General features: G+C 43.5%; 1 protein-coding gene across 2 annotated transcripts in view; it reads left to right on the forward strand.

Moving 5' to 3' along the window:
* The window catches only part of cenpe (centromere protein E), a 109,662-nt gene that overhangs the window by 31,594 nt on the left and 54,696 nt on the right, over positions 1 to 23,372 (forward strand). For both annotated transcript variants that reach the window (XM_084323715.1, XM_084323716.1), the window contains exons 23-25: positions 1,742 to 1,896; positions 1,985 to 2,269; positions 5,772 to 5,909. In XM_084323715.1, coding sequence (XP_084179841.1) covers positions 1,742 to 1,896; positions 1,985 to 2,269; positions 5,772 to 5,909 — 578 coding nt within the window. The remainder of the gene's footprint in view (positions 1 to 1,741; positions 1,897 to 1,984; positions 2,270 to 5,771; positions 5,910 to 23,372) is intronic.

Consider the following 23,372-nt stretch of genomic DNA (forward strand, 5'->3'; position numbering starts at 1 on the left):
TTGATATCACGCCATAAATACCGGTAGATTAATACAGAATGTATTCATTAATGTTGCGTTTCTTTTTCAAATGTAGCCAAGAGTAAAGACCCTAACCCTGTCAAAACAGCATTCAAAGTGTATATTTTCAGCACTACGTTTGTTTACCAATGATTTTAAGTGTCATTAGTGAAATTATGAGTTGATAAATATCTCTGCGCATCCCGGCGGAAACCTGATGAATTAGACGGACATACAGGAAGCTGGCATACGTGTGTAGTCTTTTGAAAGAAGAGATCCAGGGCTTTCGATGGGCTTTCGAATTTCATAAAACTACACTTCCCCAGCTCACGCCAGCCCCAGTCCAGCATCTGACTTCCAGCGTGAAGCTTTTCTTTCTTTTTTTACCATGATAGATATCGATGTTTACAGCCTTATCAACCCGTCACCTGCTGTTCCGTGACTTCCCTCTGCATCGTGTTTGTGTCATCTGTGATTGTTAATGGCAATCTTACTGGCTGTCACACACTATCCCCCCGTTAGTACATCCATAATCAGAAGAATTAACACTGGAAAAGTGCTCTCTTTCCTTGATGTTTATTCCATACACATAGACTTGTACAAGATGGAACAGATTGAAAGTCTTTGAAGAAACTAAATTCATTATTCGAATGATCTCTCTTGATACCCGTTTGGTGGTTGTTGCGGCCTAGCTGTTAGCCAAAGCCTGATATGTTAGCCGGTAGCTATCTGTCCTATTAGCCGAAGTTAGCTACCTTGTGGTCTTTCCATTCCCCCCCAGCCCTCGTTCAGAGGGCTGGAGCTCAGCTCGCAACGCTCGTCTCCTATTTTCCCGGAAGAACCCCCAGCTATAAAGTGTATTTCCCTAGCAACGGCCGTTAGCCATGGCAACGGCGCGCTCTCTCTCTGCTGTGGCTCGTTACTATAGCAACAGCTTCTCCCCTCCCTAGCCGACCAGCTATTTTTGTTGATGCTAAAGTGCCTCTGTGAATGACCTTGGCCCACAGCCCAAGTTCTTATCTATTGGTCCTCCCTTACAGCCTGAGTGGAACACACACACACACGAGGATATGTCTGTCTGTCCTCACTGTCTCTGTTCTCTGTCTGTCTCAGCGTTAATAGTTTAACAAGTATAAACTAATATCTATTCTATATACAGTAACGCATATGAAAAACAAGTGCTATCTTTCAAGCGTGAAGCTTTTCTTTATTTTTTTTACCATCTACAAAACCCCCTGTAAATCATCTGCCCTTTATTCATTTGCTTAGCTCTTTTGTACACATGATCTCGAGAAGGTACTGAATGAGCTCAGTGGCTCAATTTGTCACGGCTGGTCAATATTAGCATGGTGTTATTCACAGTCAAAGATGAAAAATTTAAATGTATATTCTCCTTTTGGTTCATTACAATTTACTCAAGCCTAGTAACAGACACAATATTTCTGACACTGGGAATACATTCCCCGAGATCCATAGATGTCCCTAGATACTAAGAACATGCAAATGGGCCTTGTAGAACTGGAGCAATCTTCCATTTACTTAGGCATGTATTTTTAGGTGATTTTTAGGCCATTTTGCTCAGGTTGGGATTCCTTTCCACCCTCAGTTGGAAGACCATGACAAAAATACTTATCGTGACAGGCCTATGTATGCTATTGTGTTGTTTGTGACTGAATATTCATATATCTATTGTGTGAATAAACTGATTTAATTTATACAATGGTGTTTTCTCTAATCCCAGACCTCATAGACAGTGTGAAACTTGAGAGAACAGTGTCTGAGCTGAAGAAGGAGCTGGCCACATCTCGTGAGGAAGAGGGAGCCCTTCAACATCAGCTGGAGGAGCTGAACTCACTCCAGGGCCTTCCAGATAAAGTGGACAACTTGATGAAGCAGGTGAGTGCAGTAGCCAACATTTGTACCAAACGCCACCAGAAAGGTTTTCTTGCAACCGCATCATCATGTCGTCCTCTTACTGCCCCAGGTGTGTGCTTTGACTGAGGAGCTGGGTGCTGTTCAAACCCAGAAGGATAGCTTGTTCTCTGCCCAAGTGCACAGTGAGAACCATGCTCAGCAACTCAGGGACACCCTTCAGATCTCTCAGGACGAGATGGCCAAACTCCAAGAGGAGCTGATCACTGCAGAGCAGAGGAAAGAGGAGTTGACCCAGAGGTACACGGAGCAGGTGGATAAGCTCTGCATGGATCTGGAGAGCTCCACCTCGGGAAAGAACCAGCTTCTCGCTGCTGTGGAAGAGATGAGCTTGAAAGTAAGATGTGTTCTGTATATTGCCAGTGTAGTAGTCGAGACCATCAAGGTTTAGACCAAGACCAGAGCTCTTAAAGTTTGAACCAAAACCAAGAATTTAGGGCGTCCTAGAAAAGATTGGAGACTGAGACTGGAACAATGAGTCTAATTCAAGACCATGACTCATTCTGCTTTTCTACCTTCAAATGTGGAGCAAAAAATATACAAAGTTTCTCTGCTAATTGACTATTAAAAGGGGGAAACAAATTTAAGCAATTTTACCACAATACAATTAGATGGGCGTGTGTATGTCAGTCACCACTGTAAGGGAGGGGGAAGAGGGATAATTCATAATAAGCAGGAGGGTAGTAATGATTATACAACGGCATGCACATTTCTCGATTCTGATTGGCTGAAACAGTCAACTTACACGTGGGTATTAAGACTAACCTCACGCTCTTGATCCCAGGACCCGCCCACAACCGCATTACTCTCACTCCGCCAAGCGAGTTTTTAGAAGTGAAGCAAGATGGCGGACAAACCAGACTGTAAACATTACGAAAGGATATGGATCAATAGGGTCATAAAGACTAAATGAAAAACGATTCTGTCACTGCGAATGTCTTAGTTGCTTAAACAATGTTGAATGATGTAATTGATGGGTCATGAGTCATTGTGGAACAAAATAAAAATCGCGCGAACTAAACTTAACCAGTTGGAAACAAGGCGGACAGTAATAAAATTAGCAATCAATCAATTCAATAACCCACGCTCACTTAAAACAGCGCACCTCCCAGCTGCTTCTATAGAAAGTAGGTTTACTAAAAAAATAAGTCTTATAGGGCAAAGAAACCCCCCCCCCCCCATATAGGGCAAATTACTTTTTTTCCCTATAGGGCAAAGAGAACTTTTTTTTTATTTGTTTTACCTACTTTCTATAGAAAGTAGGTTAAAAACTAAAGAAAAGTTGGATGTGTTAGTTTGTTGGATGTCTAGGTGAAAGACAGCATCATAATTGCATCATTCCAAATCGCGATTTCAATTTAAAATCGATTAATCCTGCAGCCCTAGCGGACAGTAATAAAATTAGCAATCAATCAATTCAATAACCCACGCTCACTTAAAACAGCGCACATGCCAGCTGCTTCTATAGAAAGTCGGTTTAAAAAAATAAATAAAAAAAACTCTTATAGGGAAAAGAGAACCCCCCCCCCCCCCGCGCTATATAGGGCAAAGAGAACTTTTTTGTTGTTTTACCTACTTTCTATAGAAGCATCTAAGAATGAAGTTCTATAGAAAGTAGGTAAGAAAAGAAAAGTTGGATGTGTTAGTTTGCTGGATGTCTAGTTGAAAGACAGTTGGATGTCTTAGTTTGTTGGATGTCTAGGTGAAAGACAGTTGGATGTCTTAGTTTGTTGGATGCCTAGTTGAAAGACCGTTGGATGTCTTAGTTTGTTGGATGTGTTAGTTTGTTGGATGTCCTACTGAGAACAGTTGGATGCACTTCCGAGCTGCTTCCACATGGAGGCAACTTCTCTTTTTTCTTTTTTTTTTGGAAACTACTTTTTCTGGCGGATGGTTTTTTTCAATAAATCTTAAATTAATGTGTGTTTATTGTATAGCAATAAGGTTGGATGAATGTGCCAGTTGTATAAAAGCCATTACACCATGCGCAGTCGTGGGTTGTGACAATTAGACCATGCCTAGAGGGGGGGTCTAACGACCACCCCTAGGCATGGTCTAATTGTCACAACCCACTCCTGCGCGTGATGTAATGCTTAATTGACCTTCAAAATGTGATCTTGAGACCGGTCTAGAGTACTAAAACACTGATGAATGCAAATTATTTTTTATTATTTGCGAAAATGTCTTTAATCTCACATAATGATGTTATTCCAGCATGCTTTGTGATACATAACTCTAATCAAACATGGTGAGACCAATTTATATAGGCAGGGCTCCAGAGTGTGACTATTTTAGGCGCACTGTGTGACCGAAATTCAGTTCAGTGCGACTTAATGTTTTCCCTTGTCGCACTGGTGCTCCCAGCTCCCAGTGTGTGTGTGTGTGTGTGTGTAGCGTCTTCTCCCCCCCACCCTCCCCCGTGGCCATGTGTGTTCTCAAAAAAAGAATCTCTGCCTTTTGATTGGCCCTAACACTTGCATTCTGCAAAGACCAGCCCCGATCTGCCTCTGATTGGCTCTGATCATCACCCTGAAATTCGTATTGGCTGAATGACTAATAAACAAAATAGCATGTGAGCATTAACTTTTTGAATTGAAACGATAAATAAGCACATAGTCTCATACTGCTTTCATAATACAACGTTTCCGAATGGACGTTTGGATTAAACAAAGTGTATGCAGTGATGCTTTCCCAGCGGAACACAAGCTGCTTAACGTTACACAAGTATGTGTCATCATGCACGTTAATTAAGCTATATAACGTTAGAGCGCAGCTAATGTTAAGGTAGCAGGAGCCGTCGGCCAACAAAGTTGTTTCAACAAATTTATTCACAAAATGGATTATCATTCAAACGTTATTCAAGCCTGCCGTGACCAGTAAGTATTTACTACTACTCAACCGCAGCAATGTTCACTATGAATTGAAAATGGGGGACCCTGATGTAAACAAGACAAACTTCTTTCTCTGCTCTGCATCCCCTTAACAATTGTGTCTATTGACCCGTACTGTATTGTACCCATTCTGCAATCTGTTAAATAAAGTTAAGGGGATGCAGACCAGAGAAAGACGTTTGTCTTGTTTACATCAGGGTCCCCCATTTTCAATTCAGTGACATTTATGACATCCACAACATACATGACATCATGACATTTATGGCATAGGATAGGGACATACAGGTATATAGTACTGTTACATTTGTGACATATACGATATGCAAATATACAGTACTGTTACCCAGAGATCCTAACGGAGAATATGGTGAGGACACGGTACATTAATAGGAGACTGTACACAAAGTGACGTCAGACTACACCTCCCTATTTAGGAGCAAATTGTTTGCATGATTAAAAACGATGGTTCGAACATCCGTTCGAAAAACCCTTGCGAATGTTCGAATCCCAAAAACAGGCTTGGGGACAGCTCTAACTGGAGCTGAGCTGAATGTGTTAAAATAGACATAAAAAGTGAAGGATTGGACTTTGTGAGCTAACTGTAATACAATGTTATTTTTTTACAATCATTTACATAACATCTTAAGAAATTATTAATGTGTATGGGAACTGACAAAAAAGGTAACGGTAAAGGTAATGCTTAAAATGTATTATTGCAGCGGCAAAAGGCGCTGTGAAATCCTTTTGGTGCACCTAAATTATGTGCTGGTGCACCTAAATGAAAAAGTTAGGCGCACTGGTGCAACCAATGTAAAAAGTTAGTCTGGACTGGTTTACAAAAATGTAACATTTTATTTTATTGTTTTTAGCCATATTCTCTAGATGAGGGGAATTTTAAAGCTACCAAGGCATAAGTTTGTCCAGTCATGACATTTGTTTTTCTTTTAGTATAAGGAGACTGACCAGCAACGAGCATCCTTTGAAGAAAAACTTAATGAAATGCAACAGCTCTTTAAAGATGTGGAGGAGAAGCTGGCTCTGTCCCGAAGCACAGCAGAGGAGATTGGCAAAGAACAACAAGAGAAGGTATGACATTGATAATACTACAAGTTCAACTGTCAATTTAATAATTCTGGGTAGAAAGTGCTCATTTGTTTGTCTCAGCAGACTATGGTTGGCCGATATATCGGGCAGATATTGGCCATCTTTAAAATTGTTACCAGCCCGCTGACATGGGGCTCAGCTCAGGGAAACCAGTATGGAGAAAAGCAACTCTCACAGAAATGAGGAAGCTGGTAGTGAAGCAGGTACAGTGACAAGAGGAAGTTGTGAGGTGTACAAAGGCTGTGGCCCAGGCTAAGCAGGGATAGTGGATGAACTGGGAAATTGTAGAGAAGAGGAGGCTTTGATGGAGGAACCTTTTTATAAAATTCTTGATAGGGGTTACTTATGAATGTGCTGCCATCTCCACAGAACCTAAAACAGTGGGTAGATGGGGACCCGTCGTGTCCACTGTGTTCAGAGACTGCAACTTTGAGGCATATTCTGTCAGGCTGTAAAACTAGTATTTCTTTTTTTTGTGATAAATAATTTTTTTCCCATTTTCTTTTAACGCATTCAGCGCCAATCACGAATATACTCGTTATTGGCCGACAAGCGTTGAGCGCCAATAACTAATAAACTATTTTTTTTTAGATCCTTTGATCTTTGTCCGTTCTAAATCATCATCCGGATCATTCTAACCGTCCCTGGCTCGTTTGTATATGTTGGAATTGCAATGCCGATCGAATATCACCAGGTGGCAGTATCGTCTGTGTCTGAACTGGAATTGCATTGGCGTGGATACACGTTTTCTTTTTTTCTCTTTTTTGGTAAGGGCTCCTCCTCCTGCTTGAACAGAGATTCACATTGATCGCCTCAAAATTCCATTGCAGAAGCATATTTACCATCGAAACGTGTATAGACACGTTGATGATTTTTTTTTTTTTTAACCTTCTCTTTCTCCTATTTTTCTCTGATTTTCTCCCCTTCCCAATTTAGTCGTGCCAATTCCCCCCCTCCCCTACCTGGTTGTTGTACGCATGTTCTCCCACGAGTCGGTACAAGGGTGTCCTGATGTCAAACGCACGCTTCCTCCGAGACGTGCGCCGTCAAGCCAGTGACGCTTTTTTCACTTGGCAGCGAGGACTCATTCAAGATTCAAGATTGTTTATTGTCATATGCACAATTAAAACGACAGTTTGCCATACAATGAAAATCTTACTTTGCTAGTCCACCCTTCACAAAAAATCACACAGTACTTAACTTAAACATATTTAAATACAAGCGAGTGCTAGAAAATAAGATAAAATAGATAAAAATATATATACAATACAACAAGGCACAGTGAGTTACATTGCACGTTCCATGGAGGTGACAGTGGGTCATAGCAGCAGTTAAAAGTGTCTTTAGTGATTCATAGTTCATAGTAGAAGGTGTGTGTGGAGGGGGGGGGGGGGGGGGGCTAGGCATTCAAGAGTGATGGCCTGTGGGTGAGAAACTGTTTGTAAGTCTCGTGGTTCTGGCTTTCAGACTCCTATATCGCCTGCATGATGGCAGGAGGTTGAAGAGTCTGTGTTGGGGGTGTGCACTGTCCTTAATGATGTTGTGTGTTCTCCTGGTGGCCCTGGTAGAGTAAATGTCCTGTAGTGAGGGGAAGGCTGCTCCAGAGATGTACTGAGCAGTTTCCATACCAGACTGTGATTGAGCTGGTAAGGACACTCTCAACTGTACTTCTATAGAAGTTGCTGAGAATCTTAGGTGGCATGCCAAATTTTCTCAGCCTTCTTAGGAAGTACAGTCGTTGGTGGGATTTTTAAATTATCTGTTGGGTGTTGTGAGCCCAGGTGAGGTCCTCGCTGATGTGGATACAGAGGAATTTAAAGGTTTTAATCCGTCTCACCTATGTACAGAGGTGTGTGCTGTACACTCCTCCTCCGTGGGTCAATAATCATCTCCTTGGTCTTGTCTGCGTTCAAGGAGAGATTATTGTCCTGACACCAGGCCACCAGTTCCACCACCTCCCTTCTGTACGCCTCCTCAGCTCCCCCAGTGATCAGTCCAATGACTGTAGTATCATCTGCTAATTTGATGATACTGGTGTTGTTCTGGGAGGCCACACAGTCATGTGTGAAGAGGGTGTACAGTAGGGGGCTCAGCACGCAGCCCTGGGGGGTCCCTGTGCTTAGAATCTTTGTGTCTGATGTCCGGTTGCCGACTCTGACTGACTGGGGCCTATTTGTAAGAAAGTTCAGCACCCAGTCACAAAGAGCCGGTGTCAGACCCACAGTGAGGAGTTTAGCAGAGAGTTTGTGTGGGATGACTGTGTTAAATGCAGAGCTATAGTCTGAATAATATTCTGGCATATGTGTCCTTGCCCTCTAAGTGTGCACGGGTATTGCACTACCTCCCCTGCAGGTTCTATACAACAAGAGGTGCAAATCCAGAGCCTGCAGAATAATGAAAGACCCCCACCACCCTAATAACAGCCTGTTTCAGCTGCTGAGGTCAGGCAGACGCCTGCGAACCCCAGCTACTAGGACAGAGAGGCTTAGGCTCAGCTTCTTCCCCCAGGCCATCAGAGTCTTGAACAATGAACATTGAGTACCACAGAACACTGAACTATCCACACATAAGCACACATGAGCACACACACTAGCAGCCACTTTGACACTTTAACATGAGCGGGCACACACTCATGCCGCACACACCCACACTTATTGCCAAAAGGAAAGGCCACTTTAAACTAGTATTAGCAACAGTAACAGTGTATTGCACTACCAAAGCTACCTAGCATGTCCTATATACTCTGTAAATAACTATGTACAAATGCCGAGATGTCACACCATGTTGCCTGTTACCTGTTATTGCACAATGTTTTTTGTATTGGATTCTATTATATGTTGTACCACTGTATTGCACATCGTTGCGGGCAAGACCACCCGCATTTCATTGTATACTCGTATGCCGTGACAAATAAAACTCTTGACTTGACTTGACTTAAGTGGGTGAGGGTGGTGTGGATGACGGTGTTGACTGCATCCTCAGTGGACCGGTTCTGACGGTAGGCAAACTGCAGAGGGTCCAGTGTGTCTGAGATGGTCTTCTTGATGTGTGACATGACTATCCTCTCGAAACACTTCATCACTATTGGGGTGAGTGCAATGGGACGATAGTCATTCAGACAGGTTAGTGTTTTTATTTGGCAGGGGCACGATGGTGGTGGTCTTGAAGCAGGTTGGCACAACAGCTTGTGCTAGTGACGGGTTGTAAATGTCAGCAAGTATGTCAGCCAGCTCTGATGAACAGACCCTGAGGGCACGGCCGGGTATGTTGTCTGGGCCGGGCTGCCTTCCGTGGGTCTGTTCTCCTCAGAACCGCACGTACCTCTGCCGTTGTCACAGTGAGTGGTGGGTCCTGCGTGCGCTCCGTGGTCAGAACCCCTCTCACTTGGTTGGTGTTGGGGACGCGTGTACCACTTCCGCAACGGATTTGATTTCCGGGGTTGCCCTGATTGGCCGCGACGGCCGCGTGACACGCCGCGGCCCCGCCCCGCGGCAGCCCCAGACGCGGCAACGCCAGACTGCTGTGTTTCACTGCCGCTTTCCCACTTCAACGCCGCAGCAAGTGCAGAGCTGTTTAATCACTTTCCCCACTGCGTTACCAGTGGCGCGACGCTGGAGTTCACTTCGTCTTGCTGAATTAAAGAATGAATAAGTTAAACGTGTCAATTCAGCAGTCAAAGTGTACTTTATAAATCTAACTTCATTAGACGGCCGACGTACGGCTCTCTTTTGGATATATAATGGATATTTTATTTATCTGCCACGTGGTCTAATGGTTAGTCCTCATACCTCTCACGCGGACAACCCGCGTTCGAATCCCCACTTTTAAAGTTTTATTTATTTTTTGCGATCTAAATGCTTCAATCTGGTGCACTTTGAGAGCTATATAAAGAATGACCGCCTGATAGGAAATCAAATCCGTTGCGGAAGTGGTACACGCGTTGGGGACCTCGAAGCGGGCGTAGAACTCATTCAGCTCATCTGGCAGTGAGGATTGGCTGTTTGTGACCCCCTTGCTCCGCTGCTCGTAGTCTGTGATGTGCTGCAGGCCTTGCCACATGCGGCGGGAATCATTGGTGGTGTAGAATCCCTCCAGCTTTTGTCTGTATTGTCCCTTGGCCTCGCTGATGGATCTACGCAGGTCGTATCTGGCCTTCTTGTAGTCCTCAGCGTTGCCCGAGACAAATGCAGTGGAGCGGGCATGTAGTTTGGACCGAACATCAGTTAATCCAGGGTTTTTGGTTTGGGTATGTCTTGCATTGTTTTGTGGGCACAATGTTTTCCACACATGTGCTGATGTAGCCAGTTACACTGGAAGCGTATTCCTCTAAATCCACAGTAGAGTCATCCCTCTGAGCAGCAGTTTTAAACATGTCCCAGTCTGTGCTCCCAAAGCAGTCCTGAAGCACCAGTTTGGTTTCTTCATTCCATATTTTTAACAGTTTTACTTGCTTGAGGCGTTGTCTGTACGCTGGATAGAGAAAGGCTGAGATGTGATCAGATAGTCCAAAGTGTGGTCTGGGCACAGCCTTGTAGGCTCCCCTCACGTTGCTGTAGACCTGGTCCAGAATGTTTTTCTCCCTTGTAGGAAAGGGAGAAAAATACTGCCAATTGTATTAGTATGAACGACCAGCCAAGCTGGTAGCAACGCCGAGAGCTGGGCTCGAACCCAGCATCTCCTGCGTTGGTGACAAGCGCAATCTCCGCTACGCCACCTGACCTCACGTTGATGATTTTGTGAAGGTACATGTTATATACCTTTTTGATTTGGGGTTTCAGGGAATCGACCAGAACGATTCGGGCTTATTGCACATAATGCGTTTTATCTCGCAATCTATGGAAAAATACTGGATTATCTTGGAAATGCGCGATGTTTAGCGTGTAATAAACTACAAACTACAGTGTGTAGAAACAAACTCAAATGAGCCATACCATTGTCTCCACAGCTATAATACAGAACACACACAGCTCTGCAAACATTGTGAAACACTGCAAAAATTACAATTTTAAGCTCGCCTTGAAGCGGCAGAGATGGGGACACCTTATGGCGCTGAAAGTGTTAACAACAAAACAGTACCCTGAAAATCCGATAAAGTAAGCCACTGTGATCGTTACAGAAAATTTCGGTTTTGGTAAAATAGACATGCGGGGTCCTTACCTTAGCCAGGAGGTACTCTAAAAAGAATAATTCCAGTGATCCCATCTGCGATCGCAATTACTCGTTTATATGTAATTACACGTGTTTACGGGACACTATAGGTTTTGAGGCGAGCAGATCTGCTAGCGATTGCTTCCCTTTCTATCGGAGTTCAAAAGGTAGGCGATACTGCCACCTAGTGATATTCGATCATCATTGCAATTCCAACATAGGTAGATTAATTATAGACACCTAGATGGCTCCGGCTGACCGTATAGAACGGGGATCAAAGGAAAATATCAAAGGATCAAAACCTGAGTATACTTTGGTTTTGATGCTCAACCGTTGGCGAGATAACCCGACTATACTCGGGTATGGCCATTAAAGAGTTAAGAACTGAGTTTTGTCTATTTATGGAATTTATTTATTTTTTAATTATCATACGTTGTGTATTTATTTGCTCATTGTAGTTAACCTCTTCCGCCCGTGCGGGGCCGGACCGCAAATTACATCACGTCATAAATCAATCTCTCCAGACTGTTTGACAAAATTATAGTGTTTTGTCAAACGTATTCAAGTATAAACATCATAACCATGTCACAACTAGGGATGGGTATCGTTAGGATCGATACTACTACTCTTATCGATACTGCTTAACAGTTCGGTACTTTATCGATACTCTTATTGGTTCTTTTAGATTATTATTAAAATATTTAAATATATTTAAATACTTATTTTTTTACAATTTATTATTTGAACGGCTTAAGGCTATATCTGTACTTTATATTTGTTTGTTATGTTGCATATTTGAAATAAACTTCAATCAAATCAAACCCGCCCTCTTAAAAAAACAACCCTGTGTTTAACCTGGCCATCTATAAAACATCATGCTAAAACTGAAACAAATGTCTTACTCCCCTAAAGAAATACATAGCAGGGGCGCCCCAGTGGCGAACCACATAGCGCGCTCAGCCGCAACACGGCCGACCCGGGTTCGACTCCCGAACCCGTCGTTATTTGCCGAATGTCTTCCCCCCACTCTGTCTCCCATTCCTCCTCTGTCTCTCTCTACTGGACTGCCCAGTAGCAATAAAGCGATAAAACGCCAAAAAGAAAATCTAAAAAAAAAAAACATAGCAAACATGACTCAGTTATGCAATAGTGCTGCTGCTTTTTATTTTGTTAAAATCTTTTAGTTAATAAGACTAAAAAATGACCAACGATTTCATGACGGCTTCCTGTCCTCGCCGGAAGTGCGTTGGATACCTACCTTAACGTTAAATTTTCAACAACAGAACAGATTGCTGCTAATTAAACACTTCATGGAAATGGACTAACGTTAACGCTATGTCGAATTCATACGTGTAGTATGAATGATGAACTCGGCATAACGTTAACGTTAGTCAGTTTCAGTGTTGCTGGATGGTACACTCTATTAGCACCTCCCTACCCATGTATGTGTGAGTGAGCGGCTCGCGACAAGTGTGTGTAATGGCTTGCTTCCTCGCTTCTCATGCAGACAGAGAGGAGAGATAGTTCGCAAACGTTTAAATTCCTCGAAAAAAACTCATAATTTCTCTAGTATCGATAGCAGTACCGATAACGTCGGAGCTTATTAATATTAGCTTATTTTCTAATTTAGTACCGCTTCCCGTTTAGAACCGGGGTCCGGGGGGCAACCCTAGTCACAACAGCAGTTAAATATGTTAGTTTACCAATAGGTTAAAATGTTATTAGTGCGATTTTAGTATTCGTTTTTATCGCGAAAGTCGGCCAGTTTGAAAAAATTACTGTCAGTAATTGTAGTTTATTTTTACCCCATTTTTAAGAGGACATCGAGAGCTTTCAATGAGCGTTGGAATTCTTCAGAAACACCCTACCCAGAGGCAAATGGGTTCTGTATGAATTTCTTTTATATCTCGCGACAATATACCACAAAACTAACGTTATTGGAGTTATGTTAGTTTGTCTCCCCTATTTTTTGCATTTGGCAACAATCTAATTGGAAATTATTTTCAAAATGGCGGCACTCTCGCAAAAATAAGAAATACAGTAGATTTCATTATCTGTTCTTCTTATACACGCCTGGTGATACTAAATCCAAATTGAACTCGGGCATTTGAAAGATAAGATTTGGCACAATCCATAAATGTGCGAATTGGCAGGGCGGCTAGGTGGTGTAGTGGGCAAGGCACTCGCCACCAGTGTGGAGACGCTAGGATTCGCGTGTTCGAATCCAGCTCTCCACATTGTTTTCAGTTTAGCTGGTCGTCCGCAGTAATACACATTGGCCGTATTACGGGGAGGGAAAACTGAAGGGTGGGGATCGAACGTTGTGAACAAGCGACTCCTACAAGTCGGTTGGTGCGCCTGCGCAGTAGAATCAGGAAGTGTCGGGGGCAGCGTGAGCCTCCCACGCGTTACTCCTCGACACAGAGATCGAGATGCGCAGGTGAAAAGATGCGACTGCTGTTACCTCAAGTACCGGAGGGGACTTGTGCTATGTATGACTTAGTCCACATTGCAGCCGGCTTGTGGGAGGCAAGAAACAGCGTTCGTGACAGGGGAGGGTTGAATTGGATGATACGAAATTGGGATGGGAGAAAAATATAGAAAAAAAAATTGGAGAAAAAGTGGATCAAAAAAAAAATTGCGAATTGGCTATAATGTCATTTATAAGCCTGCTATTCTATTATAATATTTCAAATTGCATTGGTCCGGATGGGAGAATTCAGTACTGTATCTACAAAACCTTCTGTTTAATCATCTTCCCTTTATTAATTTCCTTAGATTTTTTGTACACATGATCTCAAGAAGGTACTGAACGAGCTCATTGGCAGTTTTTCATGTCTGGTCATTTTTAGCATGGTGTTATTCACTGTCAAAGATGCAAAGAAAAATCATAATTCATATTCTTTGTTTAATCACAATTTAAGCGAGCCTAGTAATAGACACAATATTTCTGACACTGGGAATACATTCACTGAGGTCCATAGATGTCCCTAGATACCAAGAACATGCAAATGGACCTTGTAGAAGTGGAGCAATATTCCATTTACTTAGGTATGTATTTTAGGCGGATTTTCAGAAAATAGGGCTCCGGGCTTAAGAGGTTAATCTGCATTGAGGCGTATAGGTCAGAGTATAGTTTTTCCAGCCCTTCTATTTTTCTTTTACGGGATTTACGTAGGTTAGATGGGAAAAGCATGACATGGCTTCTAATAAAGCCTTTCACTGCATTCCACAGGATTCTAGGGTCCTCGGCCGTGCCAACGCTAATCTCCAAAGATTCCACAAATTTCCCTCTAAAGTCGGTGCAAAAGTCTACGTTTTTCAGCAGGGACGAGTTAAAATGCCATCTGGGAGCTTTTGTGGAGATTTTGCCAAATGAGGCCACGAAAGAGATCCCCTTGTGATCCGAGAGAGCCAAGGGAATCAAAGAGACATCGAAATGATTAAACATACCAGGGGATGAGAACACGTAATCTATTCTGGAGAAGGTCTTATGTCTGGCTGACAGGAATAGTCTCTTGACGTGGGATTGGTTATGCGCCACAGATCTGTGAGCCCAGTGTCCCTGAGAAGCCTCAGAAGATTGTTTTTGTGTTTCGGAGGGGCCGGATCTATCCAACTTGGAGTCCCAGTATGCATTGAAGTCACCACCCACTATTAAGGCATATCCATTCATTTCTACCATCATTTTGGTGATTGTTTTGTAGAACGCTGCATCAAATGTATTTGGAGCATATAATGCGATTAGTGATATTTTTCTGTGAGAATATTCCACCTTTGCCATTGTTATCCTCCCCTCCGTGTCCGACCATACATCTAGGACCCTGATATCTAGATTGCGTCTTGTCACTATAGCTACTCCTTTAGTTTGGCTGTTGGCAGAGGATGAGGAAATTACACGATATTGGCGGTTCGCCAAACTTGCCACGTCAGCTTGACAATAAATGCATCTCACTGAGAAAATCTGTACGTTTTCCTTCTCTAACAGGCAAAGGACACTAGTGCGCTTGTGTGGTGTGTTCAGCCCCCCTGTGTTCTATATTAAAGTGTTTAATTTAGCCATGGTTGTATTTGTTTGTGCGTTTAAAAACATACCAATGCAGCAAAGGCAGAGCCGGGGAATGTCGGTCCCGAGGAGTCCAGGCGGTCAGCCCCATAATTTGAGGAACAATTACACAAAACATTGTACAACACAGAGAAAACAGAAACATGTAACTGTAAAAACCTTACCCCCCCCCCCCCCCCCCCTACTATTCTGTCGTCCAACCCCCCCCCCCCCCCTTCTAATCCACACATTGATCCGTCAACCATAGGGGTTGGCTTCTCATGTTTACCACATATTTTAATCTCTAGTCCATCCACTAAGGATAGACCACCCTTCGTTACCCCCTGGATCCATAGATTCATAAGGCTATCCCGTTCTAGCTCCCCCTTTTTATTAATATACATTAACCCCCCCCCATTAGTCTTGAAGTAATGCTGTGTATTCTCCAGTATATTCTCTGGTCAAAGTAAATAAAAATAAATTGAATAAGATAACTCGAACATATCACCATGCATCTTATTAGGCAAATTGGTTGGATTTAACAGCCCTCCTATATAAACATTACCATTAACGAAAACAAAAAACAAAGTGCCGACCTACCCTCGGAATTGCAAAATAAGCATAACATAATAATTATAGCATAGCTGTAACTAACTGTGGCCCACATCAAACGTTGGCTAACTGCCAGGACAACAACGGTCGGTGTCTGTTGGGACCACATCTTAGCTGAAACATTATAAAAAGTATTGATTATGCAGCAAAGGAACATGATGAAGAGTAAATCCAATAATTTAACAAGTCACAGTAAATCCAATAATTTAACAAGTCACAAGTCACAGTCAGTAGGCTCTAGTCTCGCAGTCGGTGCGCCAGGCCGACTAACACCGGCAGCGTTAATTAAACGTTGATTCCCGCGCATGATCAGGGCGAAAGAACAGTTAGCTTGAAAGAGCACCTGGTGTCCTGCGCACACGAGGTTAGCTTGATGTGACTGAGAACAATTTGATTCCCGGACATAGCCGTGTCCAGTTAGCTCACATGGATACATGCAGTACTTCAGCAATTGACCAGCTAGCTTAATTTAACAGAAAAAAATAATCAAATAAACATAAGGCCAGCTTAGCCTGTCATGATAGCACACAGCGTCACTCCACTTACTTGTTGTGTCTATTCGTTCATATCTCCAGTTAGTTTGAGTGTGTAGCATTTAGCAATTGCCCAGCTAGCTTGGCTAAACAAACCAAGGTTAGCCTAGCCTGTTACGATAGCACACAGTGTCATTCAACGTGATTGTCCAGCTAGCTTGAGTGAGCACATGTCAGCTAGTCACACGAGCATGAGTACAGCTTGTTACAAAGTGGTAGTCCAGGCAAATGTTAAATTAGTTTGATGGACCTTGAGCAGCAGTCACTCTGTGCCATTTCCAGGGTCAATCAACTCTTTCGTCACATACTCCTGCCCTTATTAGCGACCATACCTGCATGTGTTCTTCTCTCCATTTTCACAAAGTCTGGCTGGAAATAACTAAGTTGGGCGTAGGTCCATCTTCTACAGAAGGGCCATGACCTCTCGATATTTCCCTCTCTGAGCTAAAACATCTGGCGTGAAGTCCTCAAATATGGCCACTTTACAGCCACCCAAGCGCAACTGCCCCCTCCGGGAGCAGGTTGTCCGCATGATCAGCTCCTTTGTGCGCAGACTGTGGAGCCTTGCAATGATGGGTCTAGCCCAGGGGTGGCCAACCCGCGGCTCGCGAGCCGCATGCGGCTCTTTGCCCGTCAATGTGCGGCTCTTCCATCCATAAAAAAAAAAAAAAAAAATTTACTTTTTTTTTTTTTATGTCACTCATTCCATAAGGACGTAGAATAAACATTTACAATTTTTTTTTAAATGATCCATTTGCATGTTCTTGGTATCTGAATCTAGGGACATATATGGATCAGTGTCAGAAATAGTGTGTCTGTTACTAGGCTTGAGTAAATTGTAATGAACCAAAGGAGAATATCAATTCTATTTAAAAAAAAAAAATTATCTTTGACTGTAAATAACACCATGCTAAAATTGACCAGACCTGAAAAATCTAAGCAAATGAATAAAGGGAAGATGATTAAACAGAAGGTTTTGTAGATACAGTACTGAATTCTGCCATCTTTTTTATAATGTAAATTTCTCCACCATTTTTCATCATATTGCAACATCGTTTTTTGCAAGACGTTCACAGAAAGGCAGAGAAACTAACTGCGTTCTGTTTTATGGCAATAACGTTCAGGTTTGTGGGAGATGATCCCAAAAAATAAGAGAAATTAAAAAGTAAATCCAGAAGTCAGATGATTGACAGGGGCTGGTGTGAGCTGGGTAGGGTAGTTTTTCGAAATTTGAAAGCCCTGAGTCTCTTCCTTCAAAAGACTACACTCACTTTTGGCTGTGCCACTTCCTCCTGTCAATATGCGCCGGTTTCCGACTCAATGCCCTGAGATTTCTATAATCTTATATTTCACTAATAACAGTTAAAATAATTGGTAAACAAACATAATGCTGAAAATATACACTTTTACTGTATATCTCGGGCTTAAGAGGTTAACCCTGTGAGGCCCAAATTAAAAAGAAATTAGCAACTTCAGAGGCCAGAGGGTGGGACATATAAACACATTTACTATCAAATAGCATTGTGAGGCTGAACAACAGGACCAATTGACTATACATGTGCTTAAAGGGGAACTATCTTATAAATGGCTTTTTTCAGTGTTTACCATTGTTTCTTAGCTATGTGGACTTATATTAATAGGATATATGTCTCTAATTCTCATATTGGCGAATTCTTCCAATTCTCCTCTCACAATATTCACCCTCACTGAACTGAGTCATCTGAAAATGTGCATATCTGTGATGTCAGAGATTTCTCAGCTGCATAATAATGTGGCAGTTGATGTGGCAGTTGGCACCAGGCCACACAGTGGTTGGAGCCCAGCCTCAAAACGGCTTAAGATCTTGAGGTAGAAAAATGCGGTTTTTAGTACTTGATTAGAAATACAAAACAATGCATTTTTTTTTGAAAAAAACCTAGGTGTTCCATAGACTCACAGGAATTGTGTAAAAGTGCCCAAATAGTGAAAGAAATAGTAAAATAGTTTAACATTTTTAAAAAAAATTTTTTTTTAAATGGCTAAAAGTGATTTTGTAATTTTGCAACCGTGGGTCTCACAGGGTACTTTTAACCCTGTGAGGCCCAAATAAAAAAGACATTAGCAACTTCAGAGGCCAGAGGGTGAGACCTATAAACACATGAAGGGTGCCGTGACTGAAAAAAAAAGGTTGAGAAACGCTGGTATATGGTGTGGCTCTTTGTGGTACCACAGTAATTTTTTTGTGGCTCTTAGTCTCTGACTGGTTGGCCACCCCTGGTCTAGCCGCTCGGTTGCCGTCAGACCTTGCCGGGCCGGTTCTGTAGGCAGTCTCACACACTGGAGGGGTGGTACATTTACATTTACATTTAGTCATTTAGCTGACGCTTTTATCCAAAGCGACTTACAAGTTCTGTGCGACAAGACAGCAAGAAGGGTATAACTCTATCAGCTGAGTAACAATGTTCATCAAAGTGTTGCGTGTTACAGTGTAGGTTAGTTTATTAGGACAAGTGCATGACATTAAGGTTAGTCGGAGTTAGATTTTTTTTTTTCTTTTTTTTATCATTTCAGATAATGGTTGAAGAAGTGAGTCTTTAGTCGACGGCGAAAGATTGGACGGGATTCGGCTGTCCTAACTGGGATGGGTAGTTCATTCCACCATTGTGGGGCAAGGACTGAGAATAGGCGGCTTCTCTTTGATGACCCTCCGGGAGCTTGGATAGGAGTAGATCTGAGGCGGCCAGAAGATGCAGAGCGTAGGGGTCTTGAGGGTGTGTAGTTAGAGACCATTGACCGGAGGTAGGCGGGAGCGGTTCCCTTTGCCGCACGGTATGCTAGGTCGAGGGCCTTGAAGCGGATACGTGCAGCAATGGGGAGCCAGTGCAGGTCCCTAAGAAGTGGGGTGACATGGGCCGACTTCGGTAGGTTTGAGATCAGGCGGGCCGCTGCATTTTGAATGAGTTGAAGAGGCTTGGTGGCAGTGGCCGGGAGGCCAGCTAGCAGTGCGTTGCAGTAGTCGAGGCGGGAGATGACTGTTGATTGGACGAGGAGTTGGGTGGCTTCTTTTGTCAGGAAGGGGCGTATCCTTCCGACGTTGCTCAGGAGGAATCTGCAGGTTCTGGTTGTCGCTGCGATGTGAGCAGAGAAGTTCAACTGGTCGTCGAGGACAACACCAAGGTTCTTGGCGGTCGGCGACGCGGTGATGGAGAGGTCGGTCAGGGGGGAGGATTTGGCCGGCAGGTGGAGCAATTCTGTTTTGCTTAGGTTCAGTTTGAGGTGGTTGGTCGTCATCCAGGCGGAGATGTCGGACAGACAGGCCGAGATCCGCTCAGAGACGTGGATATCTGAGGGAGGGAAGGAGAGGAAGAGTTGAGTATCATCGGCATAACAATGATATGAGAAGCCATGAGACGTGATAATGTTACCCAGTGATTTAGTGTAGAGGGAGAAGAGAAGGGGTCCTAGGACCGAGCCCTGGGGGACACCCGTCCGGAGGGGGCGGGTGGCCGACAGAGTCCCTCTCCATGACACTTGGTAGGAGCGGTCATTGAGGTATGATGTCAGCCATGTCAGCGCAGATCCAGCCACTCCCATTCCTGCGAGGGCCGCGAGGAGGATCTGATGGTTGACTGTGTCGAAGGCTGCAGATAGATCTAGGAGAATCAGGACAGAGGAGAGGCCTTTCGCTTTTGCTAAGTGAAGTGCCTCTGTGACCGCAATGAGGGCCGTGGTAAGTACGTTGAGGCCCAAAATCTGCTGGAGCAAGCCTGGCATGGAGTCCATGAGACGGCCTCCCTCAGATGCCTCCGGGACTCCCACAATACGAACGTTGAGACGTCTCTCTCTCTGGACTGCATCTCACCGATCGTAACTTGCATCCCGGTCACCTCCGATTGTTTGTCAAGCAAGGCCCCCTCCAGTAAAAGCAGTCTCTCAGCTTGTCTAGATGTTTCTTCGGTTGGAGATGCTATTTCAGCTGTTAGCCGTGGCTATCGAATTCAGCGATTCCACAGTCTCCATGGCTAATTGCTGTCCTGATTTCCAACGTAACCTTCTGTCCAAAGCTCTCAAATAGGTTTATAGCACAATCGATGTCATCATTATTGGGAGAGTTGGGGATTCATGGTCGGAGTTTGCGAATGGCAGTAAATTAGTCGAGTCAAGAGTTTTATTTCTAACACTGCATACAAGCATACAGTGAAATGCGGGAGATCATGCCCGCAGCGATTGTGCAATAATACAAGTAATAAGAATAAGAAATAACGGGTATAATGTACATAAAGTTTACAAAAAGCATGGTAAGGGCTTGTGTCCATAGCGGACGTTTTATGAGTTGTCAGCTCCTTCCTGTCATTCATTTCTATGCTACAGGCGCGCTCCTCTTCCCAGCGCCGCGCCTCGCGTTTATGAGCTCTCTGCGCCAGCGTTTTTGGGCGGAGCCCTCCCAGCGCATAAAGTTGAAACTAGTTAAACTTTTGGAAAGGAGCGCGCTCATCAAGGTAATCAACATCGAGGAAGGGGCGGAGCCGCGGCAGTCGTGAGACCCAGGAAAACGCTTTTCTTTTTTCAAAGTGGTCCGCCTTGAAAAAAACTTCCGCTATGGACATGAGCCCTAAGACATGCTAAGGTCCTGCGATAGTGCAATACAATGTTAGCTACGGATGAGGCACTGGGTCTTATGTACACTACTATACAATGAATCAAATCAAATTTATTTGTAAGGCCCGACAACACACGTTAATGTCCCCATGGGCCGGACACGTCTTCTTGAAACAAGTCAAGAACAAAACAAGAACACCATAAGGTTCAACAAATTTAAAATAAATGAATGAATGCAAACACTCCCAGACATACCCCACGCGAAGGTAAGAAAAAACTCACTAAAACCTAACGATAGGAAAAAATGCACCACAGGCAGTGTGGAGGAGAGAAACCTTAGAAGGGCCATTCAAGGGGGGGGATCTCCCTTCTTAGATGTCGCTGATAGTAGTGTTGCAGACTGACAGTTGGTAAGCATGCACTCATGTGTGTAGTGAAACACAGATGAGTGCATGCAATAGCAACTGAACATTTTGAAAAATTAAAGATAGAGCTGATAGCGGATCTATTTGAGGCACAGGGGCGGCGCAAAAAGAGGGTCGCGTCCTCCCCGTCTTAATCACGGGACGTTCAACACTCCGGTCATCGCTCCGAGACAGCCGGAAACAGGGAGATAGGGGGCGGGGCAGAGAGGGTCGTCATCGCGGGACGTCCAGCACTCCGGTCATCACTACGAGACAGTATGCTATACTATACAATCTACTAGGGATGTCCCCGACTAAGGATTTGGATAGTCGACTATGATTGGACGAAATTTACAGATAGTCGACTAAGTCAACTAAAAAGGATGAAGAAAAAAAAAAGTATAATTTTTTTTAAATTTTATATAAAAATATAATTATTCCATTTGGGCTGTGGCGGTGCTTAATGTCTGAAGGAGTCGACTGGAGGCTTCTTGTCCTCTGCAAAAGCATGCAATTGGTCCACTGATGGATACATCTTGATATTTGTCTAGTCTAGTGTGTTCATTAGATGGGTGAAATCCTCTTTCATTGCCTCTGTTCCTGTTTTCTTAGGCTGCGGTTACACTAGGGCCGATTTCGTTTTCAGTTTAGTTTTTCAGAACGCTACGTAATGGCAGGCAAGTTAGACATCGTTTTGTCTCCTGACCACCGAGTAATGTATATACATGTAGTACAATGCCAAAGCAGTAGGTGGCGATGTAGTTCAAACATGAAGGCCATTTTCAACCAATCAAAGGTTGAACGAGTCACTCCACATCCTGCTCAAAATCTCAAAAGCCATCATCTTTATACTTCGCATGAGCCATTTAGCTACATAGCATTTATTTTTCAGCAAGAAATAAAGTGCAATAAACAAAAATGGATAAATTCACTGTGTTCTGCCTCATTTGTTGATGAAACAAAACTAACATCAACACAATTGACCACCAAGAGCGGAGTTTAGTCTCACAAAAATATCGCCGATTTTGTTAGCTTACGTGCTAACGTGATTGGGATATGCCATTATAACAGTATAGCATTGTGGCTAGCAGGGTAGTAACGTAACTTAATGCTAGCAGAATGAATGGATGTAAACTTTATTTAACAGATTGCAGAATGGGTACAATACAATACGGCTCAATACAAACAATTGTTAAGGGAATGCAGACTGTTGTAGCTTGGACTGGGCTCCTCCTTATAACAATATACAGCAGCTACTTGGGACAGCTCTGCTGTAAACACTGGAAATAACGAATGGACTGAGTCGAGGTCCAGCCAGGGGAGAATTTGGTGTCGGTCTCTACTGCCCATGGGCATTGGGCAGAACGTCTCCGTATCCGGCTCGCGCAAATTACATGGCACCATTTTCGGCGAGTTTCCAAAACGAAAACACCCTTTCAGCGTTACCACTAGAAAAACGCGTTTTCCTGCCAAAACTGCATTTCTTTTTAACTTTGACATGCAAACGTAATCATTGGAAAATAGAACGTTGCTGTTTTACACCAGTGTAACCATGGCGCCTCTGGTATGCGTGCCATTAGAGTTAGCCACGCTTCTAGGCTTCTTTTCTTTTGGAAAGTGATAAAAAAAAATGTTTTTATTTTTGACTAAGAGGTTGGCAGTCGACTACGGCTCCTTTCGACCAATTAGTCGACTATTCGACTAATGGGAGTCAGCCCTACAATCTACATTTATACTATGTGTCCTTATGCTAACTTGCTATATCCATCTATTTACTATACAAGAACCACTCTCATTCTTTTTTTAAAGTGACCTTTTCATTGTGTAAAGTGACCGTTGAGTGTGAGCGTGTGCAGTGTGTGTTATGTGTGGAGGGTTCAGTGTTCAAGACTCTGATGGCCTGGGGGAAGAAGCTGAACCGGAGTCTCTCTGTCCTAGTTGCTGGTGTTCGCAGGCGTTTGCCTCAGGAGCAGGCTGTTGTCCTGACACAATTATTTGTCAGAAGAAGCATTGACAGGAAGTCAGTGGATTTGGTTGAGGAGATATAATGTGATAACTCTGGTGATGTGCTGGCTCTCGCAGCCTACCTATCTACATGTTGGGTTGTGGGGGCCATGTGGTAGGC

This window comes from Notolepis coatsorum (genome assembly GCF_963971535.1).
Source record: "Notolepis coatsorum genome assembly, chromosome: 10".
Taxonomy (NCBI): Eukaryota; Metazoa; Chordata; class Actinopteri; order Aulopiformes; family Paralepididae; genus Notolepis; species Notolepis coatsorum.